General features: G+C 41.4%; 1 protein-coding gene across 1 annotated transcript in view; it reads right to left on the bottom strand.

The window, feature by feature from the left end:
• Positions 1-1514: 1514 nt before the first annotated feature.
• The window catches only part of dgat1a (diacylglycerol O-acyltransferase 1a), a 28060-nt gene continuing 6460 nt past the window's right edge, over positions 1515-23114 (bottom strand). The window contains exons 3-17 of the mRNA XM_029734877.1: positions 16193-16233; positions 15946-16031; positions 15634-15686; positions 12356-12461; positions 12026-12154; positions 10579-10653; positions 10301-10404; positions 10114-10152; positions 9691-9732; positions 9532-9576; positions 2997-3109; positions 2676-2741; positions 2378-2465; positions 1846-1908; positions 1515-1701 (exon numbers count right to left, since the gene is read on the bottom strand). Of these exons, the coding sequence (XP_029590737.1) occupies positions 1555-1701; positions 1846-1908; positions 2378-2465; positions 2676-2741; positions 2997-3109; positions 9532-9576; positions 9691-9732; positions 10114-10152; positions 10301-10404; positions 10579-10653; positions 12026-12154; positions 12356-12461; positions 15634-15686; positions 15946-16031; positions 16193-16233 (1197 nt within the window). The 3' untranslated portion in view covers positions 1515-1554. The remainder of the gene's footprint in view (positions 1702-1845; positions 1909-2377; positions 2466-2675; positions 2742-2996; positions 3110-9531; positions 9577-9690; positions 9733-10113; positions 10153-10300; positions 10405-10578; positions 10654-12025; positions 12155-12355; positions 12462-15633; positions 15687-15945; positions 16032-16192; positions 16234-23114) is intronic.

Raw genomic sequence — 23114 nt, 5'->3', positions numbered from 1 at the left:
TTGCTTTAGAAAAGCATGTATAGACATATTGAAACCATGAAGGGTTGAGTGGGCTAAACTAGATGAGTTCAATGAACCTTTGTCACGAGTATACTTGAAGTGCAAATATAAATGCATACTGTGTTACTGTTTGGATCACCATTTACTTATAATGGGATGTCTATTGGCAAATAAAACACCCAACTTATTTTACGAGGACCATGTTCCTTTAGCGGATACATTCAAAGAGCACTAATTTCTTGGAAAACACCATGCATTTTAGTGCAAACAGATGAAAGGGATAGTTCACCCAAACATTTAACTGGTTATTACTGCAGCCACATGAAATACACAACTTAATACTCAGATCATGAAATAATCAAAGCCATGACAAACAGCATATCGATAGGTGTACAGTACCAGTCAAAATTTTGGACACCTACTCATTTCAGGGTTTTTATTTTCTACATTGTTGAATAATGAAGACATCTAAACTATGGAATAACGTAGTAACCAAAAAAAGTGTTAATATATTTGAAATATGTTATGAGATTCTTCAAAGTAGCCACACTTGGCATTCTCTCAACCAGCTTCATGAGGTAGTCACCTGGAATGCATGGTTAAAAGTTAAAGAAATTCTGCAAAGAAACCACTAAAGGACACCAATAATAAGAAGAGGCTTGCTTGGGTGAAGCATGGAGGAGGTGGTGTGATGGTGCTTTGCTGGTGACACCGTCTGATTTATTTAGAATTCAAGGCACACTTAACCAGCATTGCTACCACAGAATTCTGCAGCGATATACCATCCCATCTGATTTGCGCTTAGTGGGACTATAATTTGTTTTTCGAGAGGACAATGACCTAACACACCTCCAGGCTGTGTAAGGGCTATTTGACCAAGGAGAATGGAATGCTGCATCAGATGACCTGGCCTCCACAATCACCTGACCTCAACCCAATTGAGAGTTTGGGATGAGTTGGACTGGAGAGAAGGAAAAGCAGCCAACAAGTGCTCAGCATATGTGGGAGCTCCTTCAAGACTGTTGGAAAAGCATTCCAGGTGAAGCTGGTTGAGAGAATGGCAAAAAGTGTCTACTTTGAAGAATCTCAAATATATTTTGATTTGTTTAACACTTTTTTGGTTACTACATGATTCCATGTGTTATTAGTTTTGATGTCTTCACTAATATTATACAATGTAGAAAATAGTAAAAATAAAGGAAAAACCCTTGAATGAGTAGGTGTGTCCAAAACTTTGACAGGTACTGTAGAGTTTTTTTGCATTGATCTTCATAGTTGTAGACTATTAAAGTAAGAAACAGAGAAAAGGCATACAAATGTTCTCTAGCTTTGGCAGGGCAATGGTTCACAACAATTGCACATGACAGGACGAGAGCCAAGTGTCTCTAGTGTATCAGTGCATTCGAGAAATGGCATCTGAAGGCCAATAACTTTTTGTAGTACATTCTTACTAATCAGTCGAGCTTCATATAAAACATTTCCCTTTTCAAAATAAACATTTACATTTTTCCTTATTTAGTATAATATATTGCTCCTCTGCTTGCGGCCAACTGCTCATGATTGTGACACGTAATGTAATACGTAGAAGTCGTGGACGTACATCAGTACGGCGATGGGCTGGCCAATGATGAGCGAGATCCAGACTGCCGCATTGCCATAGTTACCTCTCAGGAAGCGGCCGACGAACCAGGCGAGTGGAATCTGAAAGAAAAGTTGTAGCAATCATTGAAAAATCTAAAAACACCTGCTTTAAAATGTGCGTATAACCATTAACAGAGGACCATGTTGTCAAACCCACTGTTTGATTATAAAAATACATTTTGGTTATAGAAAAGGGTTTCTGACCTGAGACATCATGCCCATGAACGCCCACAGTCGGAACATTTTCAGAGGAACGCTCACCAAGTACTGAAAAGAGAGGAAGATTATCAAATCGATGCAGCCTTTAAAAACACTGACATGTACACCATCAGATTAAGTCAAGTGTGAAACTATGAGTCAGTGGCCATGTTGGAGAGGATCAAAACCATAATATATATCATGGGTAAATTGTGACTGATCTACAAATAATATTGAACCTTTAACTAGGTAAGTCAGTTAAGAACAAATTCTTATTTACAGTGACGTCTACCCCGGCCAAACCCGGACGACACTGGGCCAATTGTGCGCCACCCTATGGGACTCACAATCAAGGCCGGATGTGATACAGCCTGGATTCGAACCAGGGACTGTAGTGACACCTCTTGCACTGAGATGTAGTGCCTTAGACCGCTACACCACTCGGGAGTCCGAGTAGTTATTTATGTAGATCAGTCAGTCGGCTGCAATGTCGAACACGCCTAGAGTGTTAGATGGCATCACAGCCACCCACACAAACCTCGTGAAAGAAGGCGGAGACCAGGAAGATGGCTGTTTGAGCGATCCACTTATTCACACCTCTCCTCATCAGAGGCTTGTAAAAGTGGCTGTGGAGTACAAGAGATGAAAATAAATTATTTATTAGTTGGGAACTGTAGACAATAACCAAGAGCGTTGTTTATAGCCATCTTAAAAACTGCTATAATGTCACAAGGTTACAGGACTTACTGTATACAACTCACAACACACACAAAGTCAGTGCTGTAGGAGGTGGTATTGTTCCAATCACAATGTTTATTTCTTCAACTCCTACTCACCGGAGGCACCACTTGTGCACAGGAATGTTCCAGTTAGACCAGAAATAAGTGACCGTCTCAGAGTTCCTGCAAAACAACAAGTGACTCGGTCAGAGACAAAGTTGCAGTTCAATATCTAGTCACTACTGTACATGATATGGAGGGAAGGAGGCACAGGGCAGCCTCATTCTTGAAGTAAAAAAATCATTTATTTAGAAGAGTTTTGACTAAGCTACTTTACCATTACATCTAGCACTACATGTAATCCAAACAGATGGTACACTTCACATGGTATCACTGCACAAATAACGCAAGGCTAACTGGGAATCGTCATCCACTTACCACCAGTCCTGGTAAAACTCCCTGTCGCCGAACCGCATCAGCTCAGCTACGAAGTTCATGGAAGAGTGGAAAAACCAATAGAAAAAGATGAGCCAGATTAAATGATTGGGAACCTGTTGGGGTAGAGGGGAGAGGAGGGAAAGCCTTGTGCCATTAGACAGTCTGGACATCGGAAAAGTATTTTGACCTTCACTTTTTCACAATACAGCCCTATTCTAAAATGGATTAAACCTTTCTTTAATCCTCAATCTACACACAATACCCCATAATGACAAAGCTAAAACAGGTTTAGACATTTTAGCAAATGTATTACAAATACCTTATTTACATAAGTATTTAGACCCTTTCCTAGGAGACTCGAAATTGAGCTCCGGTGCATCCTGTTTCCATTGATCATCCTTGAGATGTTTCTACAACTTGATTGGAATCTACCTGTGGTAAATTCAATTGATTGGGTATGATTTGGAAGGGCACACACACCTGTCTATATAAAAAGGTTCTACAGTTGACAGTGCATGTCAGATCAAAAACCAAGCCATGAGGTCGAAGGAATTGTCCGTAGAGCTCCGAGACAGGATTGTGTCAAAGCACAGATCAGGGGAAGGGTACCAAAACATTTCTGCAGCATTGAAGGTCCCCAGCCTCCATCATTCATAAATGGAAGAAGTTTGGAACCACCAAGACTCTTCCTAGAGCTGGCCGCCCTGCCAAACTGAGCAATCGGGGGAGAATGCCAAGCGTTACATCTGGAGGACACCTGGCACCATCCCATTGGTGTAAAATACTACTTAAGTACATCACTACATTCCTAAAGAAAATAATGTACTTTTTACTCCATACATTTTCCTTGACACCCAAAAGTACTCATTACATTTTGAATGCTTAGCAGGACAGGAAAATGTTCCAATTCACACACTTATCAAGAGAACATTCCTGCTCATCTCTACTGCCTCTGATCTGGCAGATTCACCAAACACAAATGCATTGTTTGTAAATGTCTGAGTGTGTTTTTTCCCCCCATGGATAGCCAGGGGCATACCCTAGCTAGCCGTAAAAAAGAAAAGAAAATGGTGCCGGCTGGTTTGCTTAATGTAAGAAATGATGTATACTTTTACTTTTGATACTTAAGTATATTTAAAACCAAATACTTTTAGACTTTTACTGAATGACTTTTACTTTAGTCATTTTCTATTAAGCCATCTTTACCTTTACTCAAGTATGACAATTGGGTACTTTTTCCAACCACTGCACCGTCTGTACGGTGAAGCATGGTGGTGACAGCATCATGCTGTGGGGATGTTTTTTTAGCAGCAGGGACTGGGAGACTATTCAGGCTCGAGGGGAAAAATGAACAGAGCAAAGTACAGAGATCCTTGATGAAAACCTGCTCCAGACTGGGGGCGAAGGTTCACCTTCCAACAGGACAACGACCCTAAGCACACATCCAAGACAACGCAGGAGTGCCTTCGGGACAAGTCTCTGAATGTCCTTGAGTTGTCCAGCTAGAGCCCGGACTTGAACCTGATCAACATCTCTGGAGACCTGAAAATGGATGTGCTGCAACACTCCCCATCCAACCTGACAGAGCTTGAGAGGACCTGCAGGGAAGAATGGGAGAAACTCCCCAAATACAGGTGTGCCAAGCTTGTAGCGTCATACCAAAATAATACTTAAAGCTGTAATTGCTAGCAAAGGTGCAACAAAGTACTGAGTAAAGAAAGGGTCTGAATACTTATTTAAATGTGATTTTTTTCATATATATATATATATTAGAAAAATGTCTGAACTTGTTTTTCCTTTATTATGGGGTATTGTGTGTAGATTGAAGGGGAGGACTATTTAATCAATTTTAGAATAAGGCTGTAACAAAATGTGGGAAAAGTGAATGGGTCTGAATACTTTCCAAATGCACTCTCTCTACATCTTTAGTTATAGGGCCAGTTTCCCAAACACAAATTAAGCCTGGTCTTGGACTAAGAAACACTTCTGATGCAGTATATACACATGCTGTACATAGAATGTAAAAAAAACATTAGGAACACCTTCCTAATATTGGGTTGTACATAGGAAGCTGTTCAGCGTAAAATACCCCCAGCAGCGTGGCAGTTCTTGACACACTCAAACCAGTGCACCTGGATACTACTACCCTAACCCATTCAAAGGCACTTATTGTTTGTCTTGCCCATTCACTCTCTGAATGGCACACATACACAATCCATAGCTGTGTTCGAATACCCATACCAACATACTGTATACTACATACTTAATGAGTATATACACAATACTTACCATTCGTTTATTTTAGTATACTGTAAACAAACGATCGTTTCAGTTGCGCTTACTAGAGCTTCGCATGTCTACGGAAAGTTGCTGTTGCTATGCAACCTCTTGCTAGCTTGTTAGCATAACAACTGTCTAGCTAAACAATTGACAATTTCGGGTGTAATTGTAAATTCAATCTGGAGTGCCAGGGTGCGCTCGTAAATCCAGAGCTATCAGCTTGTGCGAGCGTTTCGCTCTTGGAGCGTTGAGAGCACAAGTTCTGGCGGAGGAGTAGGGTTGATCCAAGCATTTAAGCACCCAACCTAACGTTGGCTAGCTACTTCCAGACACAAATGAGAGAACGCCTCACTGACCATTTTCCTCGCCCTAGCAGAGCTGGTTAGGCTGTTTTCATGTTATCCTGAGCGTTGGTGACTAACTATGCTGCTGGCAACAATTTACCTACGCATTGTTTGCAGACCTTTACTGACACCAGCCATATTCAATTGGTGTTGAGCATTGGTAAATTCATCAGTTAGTTATTCTGCGCGAGATTGCTCTGAAATCAGACTCAAATGTATTTATAAAGCCCTTTTTACATCAGTCACAAAGTGCTATACAGAAACCCATCCTAAACGTTAGATTGCCAGAATGAACAATGCCCATTGAAACGCACAACTATACCACTTAGCTAAGAATTATCTGAATAATCAAGTCAAACTTTGGGTGGGTAGATACTATAGTTAATATACTGCCTGGCAAGTTAGATGTATTAGTAGCCAATTAACATTCTGTAACTAGCTAACATACCGGTACATACTGCCTTAGTGTGGCAAAATTATGATGGGGATCCATAATAAATACAAATACTGCTGAACTGCTTTGCGGTTCGTAAGGATAGCCTAGCTAACACATTGTCACCCAACATAACGTGTACCGTAATGTATTCGAAAAGTCATTACTTTATTAAATTGCTCAGCATTTTTTAAACATTTGTCATAGTTGAAGCAATGAATGTGTCCGCTCGTCGGACTTTAGCTGAATATTTTCCGCAATTTTCATCAACTCAGAAAGCGTGAAGCCACGCCCATTTTCTGAAGAACTGCATTAGCGTTTAAAACTCAAGTTCGACACACCCTCGTCTACAACCCTCGCTTTATGCCCTTGTGGGAATCCCCGCGATGACCGTCGGTCCAAAACGATTAGCCAAGCAAGGGAAGTTCGCAACATAAGCCCCTCAGCCGTTGTTTTTGATCGAGTGTGCCCGTGTACAATTATGTTCACTTCGGGGCCTGAAACCCCCCCATAATTAAATTCCGATGATTGTACGTACATCCGCTAAGAAAAGTCCGCCAAAACGTAAAACCTTGGCTGCATTCCAAACACCCTCAGCACTCAAATTATGTGGACACTTCTGATGACGTGTCATAACGAGTTTACACTAGCAGTGTAATTAAGAGGAAGGAATTAATTTTAAATGGACAGCCCTTGACCAGAAATTCGTCAATCCCGTGATAAGCGTTTTCAACAACCAGTAGCTTGTGGTTGCTTTATATGCTCTACAGTCAATTATGATTGCATGTCTACTTACATTTATACTTACACTTTATACTTACCACAGGGTTCAATTCTCGGCCGACTCTTTTCTCTATATATCAACGATGTCGCTGCGGGTGATTCCCTGATCCACCTCTATGCAGACGACACCATTCTGTATACATCTGGCCCTTCTTTGGACACTGTGTTAACTAACCTCCAAACTAGCTTCTATGCCATACAACACTCCTTCCGTGGCCCCCAACTGCTCTTAAACGCTAGTAAAACCAAATGCATGCTTTTCAACCGTTCAGCTGCCTGCACCCATCCGCCCGCCCGACTAGCATCACTACTCTGGTCGGTTCTGACTTAGAATATGTGGACAACTACACATACCTAGGTGTCTGGCTAGACTGTAAACTCTCCTTCCAGACTCATTAAACATCTCCAATCCAAAATGAAATCTAGAATCGGCTTCGTATTTCGCAACAAAGCCTCCTTCACTCACACCACCAAACATACCCTCATAAAACTGACTATCCTACCATCCGATGTCATTTACAAAATAGCTTCCAATACTCTACTCAGCAAACTGGATGCAGTCTATCACAGTGCCATCCATTTTGTCACCAAAGCCCTTTATACCACCCACCACTGCGACCTGTACGCTCTAGTCGACTGGCCCTCCCTACATATTTGTCGCCAGACCCACTGGCTCCAGGTCATCTATAAGTCTATGCTAGGTAAAGCTCCGCCTTATCTCAGCTCACTGGTCACGATAACAACACCCACCCGTAGCATGCGCTCCTGCAGGTATATGTCGCTGGTCATCCCCAAAGCCAACACCTCCTTTGGCCGCCTTTCCTTCCAGTTCTCTGCTGCCAATGACTGGAACGAATTGCAAAAAAAAATAAAAAATTCGCTGAAGCTGGAGACTTATATTTCCCTCACTAACTTTAAACATCAGCTATCTGAGCAGCTAACCAACCGATCGCTGCAGCTGTACATAGCCCATCTGTAAATAGCCCACCCAATCTACATACCTCATCCCCACACTGTTTTTATTTACTTTTCTGCTCTTTTGCACACCAGTATTTCTACTTGCACATCATCATCTGCTCATCTATCACTCCAGTGTTAATTTGCTGAACTGTAATTACTTCGCTACTATTGCCTTACCTCCTCATGCCATTTGCACACACTGTATATAGACTTTTTTTCTCTATAGTGTTATTGACTGTATGCTTGTTTATTCCATGTGTAACTCTGTGTTGTTGTTTGTGTCGCACTGCTTTGCTTTATCTTGGCCAGGTCGCAGTTGTAAATGAGAACTTGTTCTCAACTAGCCTACCTGGTTAAATAAAAAAATATGAACTATTAATATGCCTGCTGTATGATAGCTAGCAAATTAATTAGATAACTAACATTAGTCTGCCTAGCTACTTCTGAAGGAAAATGTTTTATTTCTACAATTTCCAAAAGCTAATCAAACAAAAACATTACTTTTACGAAACGTGTGTGCATTAGTAGCACAATTTCTAACTTAATACATTCATTTTTATCATCACAAATTTAATTATGGGCTGTTTCAGGCCCTGAAGTGAACATAATTGTACACTCACAAACAAGGGCAGAGGGGCTTACGTTGCAAACTTCCCTTGCTTGGCTAATAATTTGGACCTATGACAAATATGGCCGCGGGGATTCCCCCAAGGGCATAAGACAAGGTTAAGTGGACGAGGGTGTGTCTTTTATGACTGAAACGCAGCCCTCAACATCAATATGGAGAAGTTAACATACAAGTATAAGTAAAAATGAATGTAAATAAGTTATAAAAATGGTGGTATTAATGCACATGACGGCACAAACACTTCGTAAAAGTAATGTTTGGTTAGCTTTTGAAAATTGTATAAATAAAACATTTTCCTTCTTCAGATGTTCCAGCTAGGCAGGCTAATGTTAGTTAGCTCATTAAATTTGCAATCATACAGTAGGTGTATATAAATAATTATATAATTAATATAAGTAGACATGCTATCATAACTGACAGTAGTGCATATAAAAGCAACCAAAAAGCTACCGGTGGCTGAAAACAACCATCGCGGGATGACCGAGTGACAAATTTCCGGGCAAGGGCGGTCCAAAAAAAATCCCTCCGTCGCCCTGCAAGTGTATACTCAGACGTCATCAGAAGAAGTGTCCACTTAATTTGAGGGGTGAGGGTGTGTCTCGTGTTTGGAATGCTGCCTTCGTATTTTGGAGAATTTAGTACAACATCCAGAAACTTCTGGCATACTAACTATCTATACTATGCCCAATAAGCATACAATATACTCAGTTCACATCACAAATCGTACGGTTAGTGTGGTTAGTAGGAGTATTCGAACACAGCTCATGTCTCAAGATACTTTTTTAAACTAATCTCCTCCCCTTCTTCTACACTGATTGAAGTAGATTTAACATGTGACATCAATAAGGGATCATAGCCTTCACCTGGACAGTATGATGGAAAAAGCAGGTGTTCATAATGTTTTGTACACTCAATGTATATTGAGAAAGTATTTTCAGTCCTGGACTAGGCTTTGTCTGGGAAAATGGCTCATGACGCATGTATGGTGAACCAACATCTTTTCAATGGGAAAATATGACAAATGTGAAACATGATAGAGATTAAATGGATTAAGTGTTAGGTTTGTATAGTGACATGGATTTAGGTAATGTCTTTATTTGCACTCACAGCCAGTTTCAGCATGCGCTCTATCATTCTGGAAAAGTCCATATCCTGCCATGGGGGGGGGGGGGGGGGGGGTACATGAAACAAAATCACCCTTAAGCACAGAGAAATGGAGAAGTCCAATAGACAAAAGTCTAACAGACGGAGAACGTTAATATTTACCTGGAATGGTTTCATGGAGTTCTGAATAGTCGGCACCATCCACTGAAAGAAACATGGTTAAAGGTTTTTGTGAGACATGGTTAAGGTAGACTCAGCGATATGATGCAGATGTACAAAGTAAAAAGTATAGTTGGTCAATATCCGCAACAGCTAAGAGTTGGAGCGTGAGGCTCAACTTCTCTGATTTGGTCCCGTGGCTACCACGTAAGAGCGTGAAGCAAACCCATGCATATGTGCAGATGCTGTTACTGTGTGAGAGCGAAGTCTTGCGTCGCAATATCGCTGCTGCTGCTCTTGCAACGTCATTTAGCTGACTCTAACTATCTTGTTACTTGATAATAAAGCCACACATTAATCAAAATATACTCATTTGATGAGTGAAAATAAACCAAATACTAACCAAGGTAATAATAATGAACATACCTGTTGTACCAATCCAATCAGTAACTGTATGAAGAAAAGCTGGAAAAGATTTCGGATCACTTTTAGATTTTAAAATGCATTTACATATACAGTATGTTGTCATGACAGTAGTGTATATTATTTAGGGTGCACGCAAATTGCACATTCCCAGGTCTCTCCATTTTCCTTATGTGATCTTTGACCTCACCATCTCAAAGAGTCTCCTGAGCAGGAAGCTCTTGCGTATCCGTGGTGACCGGGGGAAGTTCAGCTCATAGCAGAGAGTTGGGGCAAACACAAAGTAATATATATCTATGGAGGGTGGACAGTAAAAATAAAAAACATTCAAGTAATTAATTCATTGTACATCTTTTGAAATAAGAATTTTGTATGCAGAAATGTATAATCTGTATGGATTTAATTTAACTTAATTGTAAACAGCTACTAGTCATGCTCATTATGTTCAATATCTCTTTCTGTTCTGACCTCTGTGTGTGAGATTCCCAGGGTAGGACACATGAGTATGTACAGCTGACCCATTTGACTGGGCGACTGATGGACCTATGGGTACACAAAACGTATGGATGTACAAAACAGATTATTTCTGACATCAGTACTTCTAAACAACCAGTAGATGGAGATGGCAGCACAGTAACGTTTCAGAAAGTGGGACATTGCCGCACAAGGGTGCATTTAATCATGTGTGTGCGTGTGTTCGTATTTATTCAGGGGGCAAAAGATACATATTTAAACAAACGCTGAAAGCTTTTCGCAGTAAACAGCCCAGCCAAAGACAGGTCACAGAAGTTACTCATACAGCAATGGGTCATACAGCTCATTAAATAACCGTATATTTCTCACGTCACACGCATTTTTGGGGAGGTCAAAGTAATTAGGACAGCCAATCAGATCTCGGGCAGCATCTGTGTTACTGAGAGGGCTAATTTGAAGATGCTAACCAGTTGACATTATTACACCAGCACTGGAGAAAAGATCAAATACAATCAACCAGGATGGACAATGTTGATATTTTTCTCAGGAGGGTGTACAAAGATGGCAGCCTTAGCACTTTATTTTAGTTGCTGCCATTGGTACACTGAACAAAAATATATAAAAAAAATAAATAAATCACAACATGCAACAATTTCAAAGATTTCACTGAATTACAGTTCATAAGGAAAATCTGTCAATTGAAATAAATTCATTAGGCTGCAGTTAAAACCTGGTGAGGACGACGAGCACGCAGATGAATTTTCCTGAGACGGTTTCTGACAGTTTGTGCAGATATTCTTTGGTTGTGCAAACCCACAGTTTCATAAGCTGTCCGGGTGGCTGGTCTCAGACGAGCCGGATGTGGAGGTCCTGGGCTGGTGTGGTTACATACGGTTTATGGTTGTGTGGCCGGTTGGAAGTACTGCCAAATTCGATAAAATTACATTGAGGCGGCTTATGGTAGAGAAATTAATATTACATTCTCTGGCAACAGCTCTGGTGGACATTCCTGCAGTCAGCATGCCAATTGCACGCTCCCTCAAAACTTCAGACATCTGTGGCATTGTGTTGTGTGACACAACTGCACATTTTAGAGTGGCCTTTTATTGTACCCAGCACAAGGTGCACCTGTGTAATGATCATGCTGTTAGATCAGCTTCTTGATATGCCACAACTGTCAGGTGGATGGATTATCTTGGAAATGGAGAAATGCTCACTAACAGGGATGTAAACAAATCTGTGCACAGAATGAGAGAAAAGCTTTTTCTAAATATGGATATTTTAGTTCAGCTCATGAAACCAACTCTTTACATATTGTGTTTATATTTTTGTTCAGTATACTTTGTTCGTACCATTTGCCATTTGTACTTTCCTCATTCGATTATACACGCAGGCACACACAAACAGAAGTGTGAAGAAACACCTGGTCAGGAGTACTCACATGAATGGGAGCGGGTCAGGGTGCGGGCTTTGGTATGCCTAATCTCTCTGCACCACATGTTCACATCCTTATACGAGTACAACTTCATGAAGAGGATGGTATACACACACAGGGCAAAGGCTCCACCCACTGCACAAGACAAAATAGATATTATCAAGCTTTACAATACTACAACACTATTTTAGAAGTGGACAAATCCTCTGAGGGGCATTTAGTATTTTTGATAAGGTCAAGGAGTAGATATACTGTTACTCACAGATAAACATTAGGCCTATTTATATGGCCATGCAGTGTAAGTGTGTGTGTGAGATCATGATCAGGCCATCTCACCTGGGGTAATGGAGGTCAGCATGAGCACAGTGGCTGATGGGAAAAAGAGTAGGGTGGTCAGATTGACCAAGTAAAGGAATGTTCCGGTAGTCTCTGAGATGGTGCCCTGCAGAGCAACAGAAAAAAAACTAAAAAACATTGTTAAACACCGTGCTCTGGGCACAGAATTACTACATACAGTATAATAATTTATGGGTCTTTGTGGGCCTGGGGTGATCTAGTGGTCTAAACTGGTGCCTCCAGAATACATGTACCTGTGCGAGTGTGGTTTCGAATCCAACCCACTGCTATTGTAGCAAACCCTCTCCTTCCTTTCATGTCAGTCACTGTCCTATCGAATACATATGGAGGGGAAAATACAAAATGGAGAGGGACTGACTCACTCCATACATACAGTGCATTCAGACCCCTTGACTTTCACATTTTGTTACATTACAGCCTTATTATACAATTATATATATAAAAAAAAAAAACTAAATCTACATACAACACTCCATAATTAAAGTGAACAGGTTCAGAAATATGCACATTTATTACAAATAAAAAACAGAAATATCTTATTTACATAAGTATTCAGACCCTATGAGACTCGAAACTGAGCTCAGGTGCATCCTGTTTCCATTGATCATCCTTGAGACGTTTCTACAACTTGGAGTCCACCTTTGGTAAATTTAATTGATTGGACATGATTTAGAAAGGTACACATCTGTCTATATAAGGCCCCACAGTTGACAGTGCATGTCATATCAAAAACCAAGCCATGAGGTCAAAGGAATTGTACGTAGAGCTCCGAGACAGCATTGTGTCGAGGCACAGATCAGAGGAAGGGTACCAAAACATTTCTGCAGCATTGAAGGTCCCCAAGAACACAGTGGCCTCCATCATTCTTAAATGGTAGAAGTTTGGAACCCCCCCTAGAGACTCTTCCTAGAGCTGGCCGCTCGGACAAACTGAGCAATCGGGGGAGAAGGGCCTTAGTCAGGGAGGTGACCAAGAACCGGATGGTCACTCTGACAGAGCTCCAGAGTTCCTCTGTGGAGATGGGAGAACCTTCCAGAAGGACAACCATCTCTGCAGCACTCCACCAATCAGGCATTTATTGTAGAGTTGGCCAGATGGAAGCCACTCCTCAGTAAAAAGCCACATAACAGCCTGCTTGGTGTTTGCCAAAAGGCCCCTAAAAAGGACTCAGACCATGAGAAACAAGATTCTCCGGTATGATTAAGTTTAAATTCCAAGCGTCATGTCTGGAGGAAACCTGGCATCATCCCTACGATGAAGCATGGTGGCGGCAGCATCATGTTGTGGGGATGTTTGTCAGTAGCAGGGACTAGGAGACTAGTCAGGATTGAGGGAAAGATGAACGGAACAAAGTACAGAAAGATCCTTAATGAAATCCTGCTCCAGAGCGCTCAGGACCTCAGACTTGGAATGTGAACCTTCGCTCCACAAGACAACAACCCTAAGCACACAGCCAAGACAACGCATGCATGGTTTCGGGACAAGTCTCTGAATGTCCTTGAGTGACCCAGCCAGAGCCCGAACTTGAACCCGATCTAACATCTCTGGAGAGACCTGAAGGGACACTCCCCATCCAACCTGACAGAGCTTGAGGGGATCTGCAGAGAATGGAAGAAACTCCCCAAATACAGGTGTGCCAAGCTTGTAGTGTCATACCCAAGAAGACTCAAGGCTGTAATCGCCATCAAAGGTGCTTCAACAAAGTACTGAGTAAAGGTTCTGAATACTTATGTAAGTGTGATAGTTTATTTTTTATACATTTGCACAAATTTCTAAAAACCTGTTTTTACTTTGTCATTATGGGGTATTGTGTGTAGATTGATGAGGGGGAAAACAAAATGTAATCCATTCTAGAATAAGGCTGTAACGTAACAAAATGTGGAAAAAGGGGTCCGAATACTTTCTGAATGCACTGTACATATACTGAACAAAAATATAAAAACGCAACAACTAACAATTTTACTGAGTTACATTTCATATAAGGAAAACAGTAAATCAAAAAGGCACTCACACATCTGAGCAAACTGTTTGCAGGTGCATGGCAACAGTTGAATGAAAGATGAATGAAATGAAAAAGGAAACCGCACACTGCTCTTGATAGTATCACTGATCTTTAATAAGCTTACGTATCGGCCTCACGGCCTTCATCAGAGCTTTGATGAAGGCCGTGAGGCCGATACGTAAGCTTATTAAAGATCAGTGATACTGTCAAGAGCAGTGTGCGGTTTCCTTTTTCATTCATATAAGGAAAACAGTAAATAGAAATAAATTCATTAGGCCCTAATTTATGGATTTCACTTCACTTGTCAGGGACGCAGCCATGGGTGGGCCTGGGAGGGCATAGGCCTAGCCCTTGGGGAAGCCAAGCCCAGCCAATCAGAGTACATTTTCCCCCACAAACGGGCTTCATTACAGACAGAAATACTCCTCAGTTTCATCAGCTGTCCGGGTGGCTGGTCTCAGTTGATCCCACAGGTGAAGAAGCCGGATATAGAGGTCCTGGTCTGGCTTGGTTACACGTGGTCTGTGGTTCTGAGATGGTTGGATATACTGCCAAATTCTTTAAAAAACGACGGAGGCGGCTTATGGTAGAGAAATTAACATTATTCTGTGGCAGTAGCTCTGTTGGACATTCCTGCAGTCAGCATGCCAAATACATGCTTCCTCAACTTCAGACATCTGTGGCATTGTGTTGTGTGACAAAACTGCACATTTTAGAGTGGCCTTTTTGTCCCCAGCACAAGGTGCACCTGTGTAGTAATCATGCTGTTCAAAATCAGCTTCTGCCACACCGGTCAGGTGGAAGGATTACCTTGGCAAAGGAGAAATGCTCACAAACAGGGATGTAAACTAATTTGTGCACAAAATTAGAGAAATAAGCTTTGTGTACATGGAACATTTCTGGGATCTTTTATTTCAGCTCATGAAACCAACACTTTACATGTTGCATTTACACACACACACACACACACACACACACACACACACACACACACACACACACACACACACACACACACACACACACACACACACACACACACACACACACACACACACACACACACACACAGCAAAAAAAGCCACATTGGTTTTTATTAGGGGGGGAATGCTTGACAAAACCTATTTAACAGATGTCCCCCACCATCTCTACCTAACAGGGGCCTGAAATACTTGTTCACAAGCAACAGAGAGATTTGTGAGATTTCACAGCACATCCTTCACATTAGTCCCAGACATTATGGCATGACACTCACCACTGATAGCCTCCGCTCCGTGTACAAAGCTGCCATTATGAACACGTTCGAAACTGAGGAAAAATAAACACATTAGATTCGGGTACTCCACAAAAGGCAGCCGTGTAATATTCCTACAATATTGTTCCAAATTAGAAAATTAGCCCCACTTGGTGGGAAAACAGTTGATATTTTAGTGGGTATAATGACTTAGGTTGCTAAGCAACCAAAACCAGACAATAAGATATTAAAATAAATAGATTTGGGAAGATGTACAACAATCCCAATACTACAGCTAGCATGCCAAAGAGGAGAGCGGTTTAGTCTACATACCAATGATAAGGCAAGATGCAGGCCAGCTATATGGGTCTTTTAAGAACAGTGAAACCACTTGGATGGGGTCCACCAGTATCCCATATCTATCAGAGGAGGGAAAGAAGAAGATATTGATGGATACTACTTTTACAAAAGAAGCTGTGGTCAAAATGAAAGGATCGGCAGTCGTGACAGAAGTGATTAACAAATGATATTGAAGTTGACAGCCTAATTGTTTTAGTCATTTAAAGCTGCAGATACTTACTTTATTAGATTCTCCAGGAAAAGGCGTGCATTGCACAAGACCTGCAACAGAAGAGATTTTGCAATCAGAAGTAAACAAAATTCATACAAACAAAATTGTATGAAGGAAAAGACTGACCAGTGATCATTCATTACCAACACAGACAGACTGGTCACAGGTCAGTCTTCCACCACACACTACAAGTGCCGAGGCAGTCATTTTGACTTGTCATGACGTTGCCCTCTTTGGGTACCCCTCCCTCCCTCCCTCCCTCCCAGGCTGCTGTTAAGCAGGTCATAAATTCCTGGAGGAGATTCTTCCACATGGCCAGACAGTAGAGAGAGAGAGAGAGTTTTCATAGAGCACAAAGGAACTTCTTCCACCTCACAGAACTGAACAATATTCATGTTCTGGAGAATGTATAAACGGTCGGTGAAGTAGCCTGCTACGAACTGGTCCGTTTGGTACAATTTTGTGAAACTCATGAGAGACAATACAGCCACATTACCATATCCCTGTTTATACAAGAGTCTCAGTTGTGAGGCTTGCATCTAATTGCTGTATAAAATGAATGAGTAAAGATGAAACTATTTGTGAAATTATTTAATGTGATTTTAAACTGTTTAATGAAGGAAACCAATTCCCTTTGGAGTTCAACTAAATTATAGGCCCGCCCCATGAGCACAGACATTGATCTGGCGTCATGGGACAGCCCCTTTCTGCTCTTCCGAATATAACCCCCACCGTGGGAATTTATCTTCAGACCATGCTTCTCTCAATTACGAGAGGGCTAAGGTTTGAGTCCATTGCTGAATTCTTAACCATACCATGTGGTTAAACTCTGAGACTATTGAACCGACAGAATAAGAACAAATCTTTGATACTAATTACTAGTCTGCAGCTAGGAATTCGGGTATCATTGAACGCGAAGACCGACAACCGCCGAAACATCTATTCTATAACGACATGGCTGAATGTTACTCTGAACTACCCATTTCCATTTCCTTGTAACTATATCTACTGTTTGTTTATGCATTTCTGTGATTATTTAGATAATTTATTTACTATTTGAGACAATTGATGTATGGATGACTCATAGTGAAGACTGGGTTTGTGCAGATAACCAACAATTTACGACGTTTGGAATGAGACTAACATGAGGTAAAGAATAATTCATTAATTAAAAGACTAATTGATCAGATATTAAAATATCTGAAAGTTATATTAGGAAAATTATAACTTTGTAACCTGAATATTTTCCTTGGTGCCCCGACTTCCTAGTTAATTACATCTACCTGATTAGTTAATCACTTAATAATAATAATTTTCAGAGAATTGATTTGATAAACTAAAAGTCTTCAGTTTAATGATGCCAAAGACACGACAGACTGCATGTGAATTGTAATTTCAAACATATTTCTGCAATTTTTAAAAGTCACACTCCTCTTTGTCCTTGAATTTTCCTGAATCTATTTAACACCTCCTCCCAGCTGCCCACTGCACTGAGGATAGGAAACTCTGTCACCTCCGATAAATCCACTATAATTGAGAATTTCAATAAGCATTTTTCTACGGCTGGCCATGCTTTCCACCTGGCTACCCCTACCGCGGTCAACAGCACTGCACCCCCCACAGCTACTCGCCCAAGCCTTCCCCATTTCTCCTTCTCCCAAATCCATTCAGCTGATGTTCTGAAAGAGCTGCAAAATCTGGACCCCTACAAATCAGCCGGGCTAGACAATCTGGACCCTTTCTAAAATGATCTTCTGAAATTTTTGCAACCCCTATTACTAGCCTGTTCAACCTCTCTTTCGTGTCGTCTGAGATTCCCAAAGATTGGAAAGCAGCTGCTGTCATCCCCCTCTTCAAAGGAGGGGACACTCTTGACCCAAACTGCTACAGACCTATATCTATCCTACCCTGCCTATCTAAGGTCTTCAAAAGCCAAGTCAACAAACAGATTACCGACCATTTCGAATCCCACCGCACCTTCTCCGCTATGCAATCTGGTTTCAGAGCTGGTCATGGGTGCACCTCAGCCACGCTCAAGGTCCTAAACGATATCGTAACCGCCATCGATAAGAAACAATACTGTGCTGCCGTATTCATTGACCTGGCCAAGGCTTTCGACTCTGTCAATCACCACATCCTCATCGGCAGACTCAATAGCCTTGGTTTCTCAAATGATTGCCTCGCCTGGTTCACCAACTACTTCTATGATTGAGTTCAATGTGTCAAATCGGAGGGCCTGTTGTCCGGGCCTCTGGTAGTCTCTATGGGGGTGCCACAGGGTTCAATTCCTTGGCCAACTCTTTTCTCTGTATACATCAATGATGTCGCTTTTGCTGCTGGTGAGTCTCTGATCCACCTCTACGCAGATGACACCATTCTGTATACTTCTGGCCCTTCTTTGGACACTTAACAACCCTCCAGACAAGCTTCAATGCCATATAACTCTCCTTCCGTGGCCTCCAACTGCTCTTAAATACAAATAAAACTAAATGCATGCTCTTCAACCGATCGCTGCCTGCACCTGCCCGCCCGTCCAGTATCACTACTCTGGATGGTTCTGACTTAGAATATGTGGACAACGACAAATACCTAGGTGTCTGGTTAGACTGTAAGCTCTCCTTCCAGACTCACATCAAACATCTCCAATCCAAAGTTAAATCTAGAACTGGCTTCCTATTTCGCAACAAAGCATCCTTCACTCATGCTGCCAAACATACCCTCGTAAAACTGACCATCCTACCGATCCTCGAGTTTGGCGATGTCATTTACAAAATAACCTCCAATACCCTACTCAATAAACTGGATGCAGTCTATCACAGTGCCATCCGTTTTGTCACCAAAGCCCCATATACTACCCACCACTGCGACCTGTACGCTCTCGTTGGCTGGCCCTCGCTTCATACTCGTCGCTAAACCCACTGGCTCTAGGTCATCTACAAGACTCTGCTAGGTAAAGTCCCCCCTTATCTCCGCTCACTGGTCACCGTAGCAGCACCCACCTGTAGCACGCGCTCCAGCAGGTATATCTCTCTGGTCACCCCCAAAGCCAATTCCTCCTTTGGCCGTCTCTCCTTCCAGTTCTCTGCTGCCAATGACTGGAACGAACTACAGAAATCTCTGAAACTGGAAACACTTATCTCCCTCACTAGCTTTAAGCACCAGCTGTCAGAGCAGCTCACAGATCACTGCACCTGTACATAGCCCATCTATAATTTAGCCCGAACAACTACCTCTTCCCCTACTGTATTTATTTAGCTCCTTTGCACCCCATTATTTCTATTTCTACTTTGCACTTCCTTCCACTACAAATCTACCATTCCAGTGTTTTACTTGCTATATTGTATTTACTTTGCCACCATGGCCTTTTTTGCCTTTACCTCCCTTCTCACCTCATTTGCTCACATTGTATATAGACTTATTTTTCTACTGTATTATTGACTGTATGTTTGTTTTGCTCCATGTTTAACTCTGTGTTGTTGTATGTGTCGAACTGCTTTGCTTTATCTTGGCCAGGTCGCAATTGTAAATGAGAACTTGTTCTCAACTTGCCTACCTGGTTAAATAAAGGTGAAATAAATAAAAAATAAAAACACACGTTGTTTGACTTTCAATATCAAAAATAATGTGTTATAAGCAGTTAAAAAGTGACTTTATAATCCTCCTTGAGTCACATGCAGTTAAGACATTCTGATTTCACATAGCATCAGAAAGAGCAGATTAAGGTTTCCAAAACACTTACCTTTGTCAAAGAGATGAACTCCCTTTCAAAATATCACTTTTTCCAAGAATAACCCCTGATCCTTTGCGCTCCACACTTTGGAATGTTGCAGTGAAAATGCCTGCCCATTGGCTTAGTAAAGGGAGGGTAAAGAGAGGCCCGGCAGTTTAAATGTTAATCTCAATGCTATAAAGGCTGATAAGAACAATCATCCATTCTGGCAACAGAACCTAACCCTGGGGACCAACCCACATCAGGCAGCGGCACATGACACAGTATATGTTCATAGCTTGCTTCTGTATTACAGCAAAAACAAAACGGGTTGAGATGTGGGATCAATCGAGGTGAAATATCTAGGCTAATCGTCCTTGTGTTTCTCACCATGCAATGGTGTAGCTGTTATCTTTCTTCAGATTGGTTAGGCTACACACAGGCTAGCTAGCACTTCCATTAAAGGTTTAATCTGATTTATATATCCCGTTTGGAACTTATACTGTAAAATGTATTTCTATACCCATTGATTCTTGAAGAATATAACTTGAGTCTTGAACTTAGTTCAGCTGTCGTACCTCATCAGAACCAAAAATATACATTTGTTTTACCCTGTTTGTAAAGAATGTAATTGTAAACCAGCACTGTATAGCCTCAAAACATGGTTAAAACTACACATTTGATTTCAGGGATGGTCAGTCCTTGCATCTATTGTCTGGTCTATGAATTTGAGAGTGGTTACATTTCTCTAGCCCCATCCCTGAGCTGTTAACAAAAACAGGTCCATAGACTTGCCTTGTGAAACCAGACTGGTCTTGCAATAGCTCACATTGTTTCACTGAAGCTAAAATGTTAGCAGGCTATACATACACTATATCACAGCGGTCACTCACTGGTGGTGTCACGTTCATCTAAAGCTGATAGTCACACACACACAGAGAGACAACACAAAGAGCAAACCCTGTTCCCGAAACCTTGGCCCTGGATAGTGGAGACGTGCAGACCCCGTTTGATTTCCAAACTGAAAATAGACATGCTGTTGTTGCCATATTAAAAATAGAAAAGCAGGAGTCAACCTACAAGCAGCATACCAGACAGACTGCTTCATTACAAGGTTAGGTTTGTTTCTGCAGCAGCAACTTCTTTACTACATTATTCAGAAGGGCTTGTTCAATTTGAGGAGCAACATATACATTTAAAAAAATAATAAATTCAAATCGCTAAATTACTCCCAAACAATAATTATAGCTGTGGGTTACCTGTATGTTTGAGCCCCTTCAAAATATCAACCTAAAGCACACCAAGATAGCTTAGCATCAATTATGCATGTAGCCAAAGGCTACCTAGCCTAACACGCATGACCTATAGGATACAGAAACTGCAATATTTGTGGTCCATTGAAACAGTCTACATACTGTATATATTGCCTAGGACTAGAGCCCTTTATTGAAATAGGCATCTCTGGTCAGGCCTACATTAAGCAGCACGTGCAGAGGAACCAACCCTTTCGAACTGGCTGGGCATCATAATGTCCGAAGAATATCCTTGGTGAGCCAGCAATGTAAAAGATAGCTACAGAGGGTCCTCCGTGCAACAGTTACATCTCTTCTCTAGCTCACATCCTCTAGCCAGCAACTTTCCACTTGAGTTTCAGACCCATTCATTAGTGGGTACAAAGAATGTAGGAATGATTCCCAGGGAATATGATGGGGGGGGGGGGGGGGGGGGGGGTCTGTTTGAATGTCATAGCGATCATGTTTCAAAGACTGGATTAATGCCGGCTTTGGAAATTAAACTTCTCTCACCCAGATGCTTTGAAGGCAACAGCAAGATTTTTCCTGCAGTCTCTCTTCAAAACAGAAAGAATTGGGTGTTTATTTTTAGTTATAATACATGAGATTCTGTCCATATTAATTTAATAAATTCTCATGTTAGAAATGCGTATCATTGGATATTCTGCAGGAAAAATAAAATATCATTGAACTTCCATTAACACTTTTGAAGTAGAACAGGAAATGTCTATCCTCAGAGGAAGAAGAAATTCTCTCCTCAGAGTCCTCATTTGACCTTACCCAGGGGGACAGAATTAACTGCAACACATCAACTGACAAATCAAATGCTTGACAGGAGTCATGAATGCTCTGGCTACTACCCACTCCATTAAACAATGCCAGCAGCCTAGCATACCTGACAGACCATGTCAATGACTTGAACCTTGCCTATCTGAACAGTGCAAACTTAAATTGATCAAACTTCAGAGACTGCATTAGGCTAAACCTAGGTATTGTGGACCTCCAGTTTGTCTGATGGACATTTGTGCATGCCTGGTTGTGCTGATTAACATACAGTAGGCTACAGCCTCCAGCAGGCTACATGAACCAGATAAGGTGTATTAGTAAAAACAGGCAACGTTTGTAAGGTGACACACTGGAGAGATTCTTAACAGGCTCCTCTCAGTAAAAAGAAACAGGAAGACGACACGTTAGTGTTAAATTGCCCACCACAGAGCCTAACTGCCAGAGTGTCAAGAGGAGTGGTGACCGTCTTTTCTTTGACTGCTATAATATAAAAAGTGAAGTTTGTTTTTATAAAAACGGCAAGAGAGAGATCAAGAAAGAGTGTGAAAGAGCACGAAGGAGAAAGAGTGATTGAATGACTTGGCTAGCCTTTCCAGTTGAATGAGGCAAGCTGTGTGACACATGACCAAGATGCTTCAGCTCTCATTCAAAGTCCAAGTCTCTTCACAGTTCATATAAAACTCCTCTCCCATAAGAAAATATAAGAGGGCCAGGGATAAGTTTCTTCTTCTCTTATCAAACTGATTATTGTTTTGTTTGCCATGCACAGGTGTAGTGTGGATAAGATAAGTCAACAATGTTTACCATTGCTATTGAGAGACAGCTCTGAAGGACAATAACACATCGTTGGGTTACTGATGATTCTCACTGTGTAGACAACAGCCCAAGAGAAACTGATATCTGCCTATCAATAAAACTGTAGCTATTGGCAGGAAAGCAAGGAATGTAGGCCTACTGAGACAGACAGAACCAACTATCCATCCATCCAAAGCTGATCAGAGTTGAGTCTTCAGATTTCCTCAGACAGGAGAGAAGTAATTGACAAGAGTATTCAATGTTCTACAAAATTGCAGTCGAAGTTCGAGAGTCTAAAAGGACAATGTGGGTTCATGCAGATTTATATCAATGGCTCAATATGACTGCT

This window comes from Salmo trutta, chromosome 36 (assembly GCF_901001165.1).
Source record: "Salmo trutta chromosome 36, fSalTru1.1, whole genome shotgun sequence".
NCBI lineage: Eukaryota > Metazoa > Chordata > Actinopteri > Salmoniformes > Salmonidae > Salmo > Salmo trutta.
The sequence above is the reverse complement of the archived record's forward strand: the minus strand, read 5'-3'. Positions and strand labels throughout refer to the sequence as shown.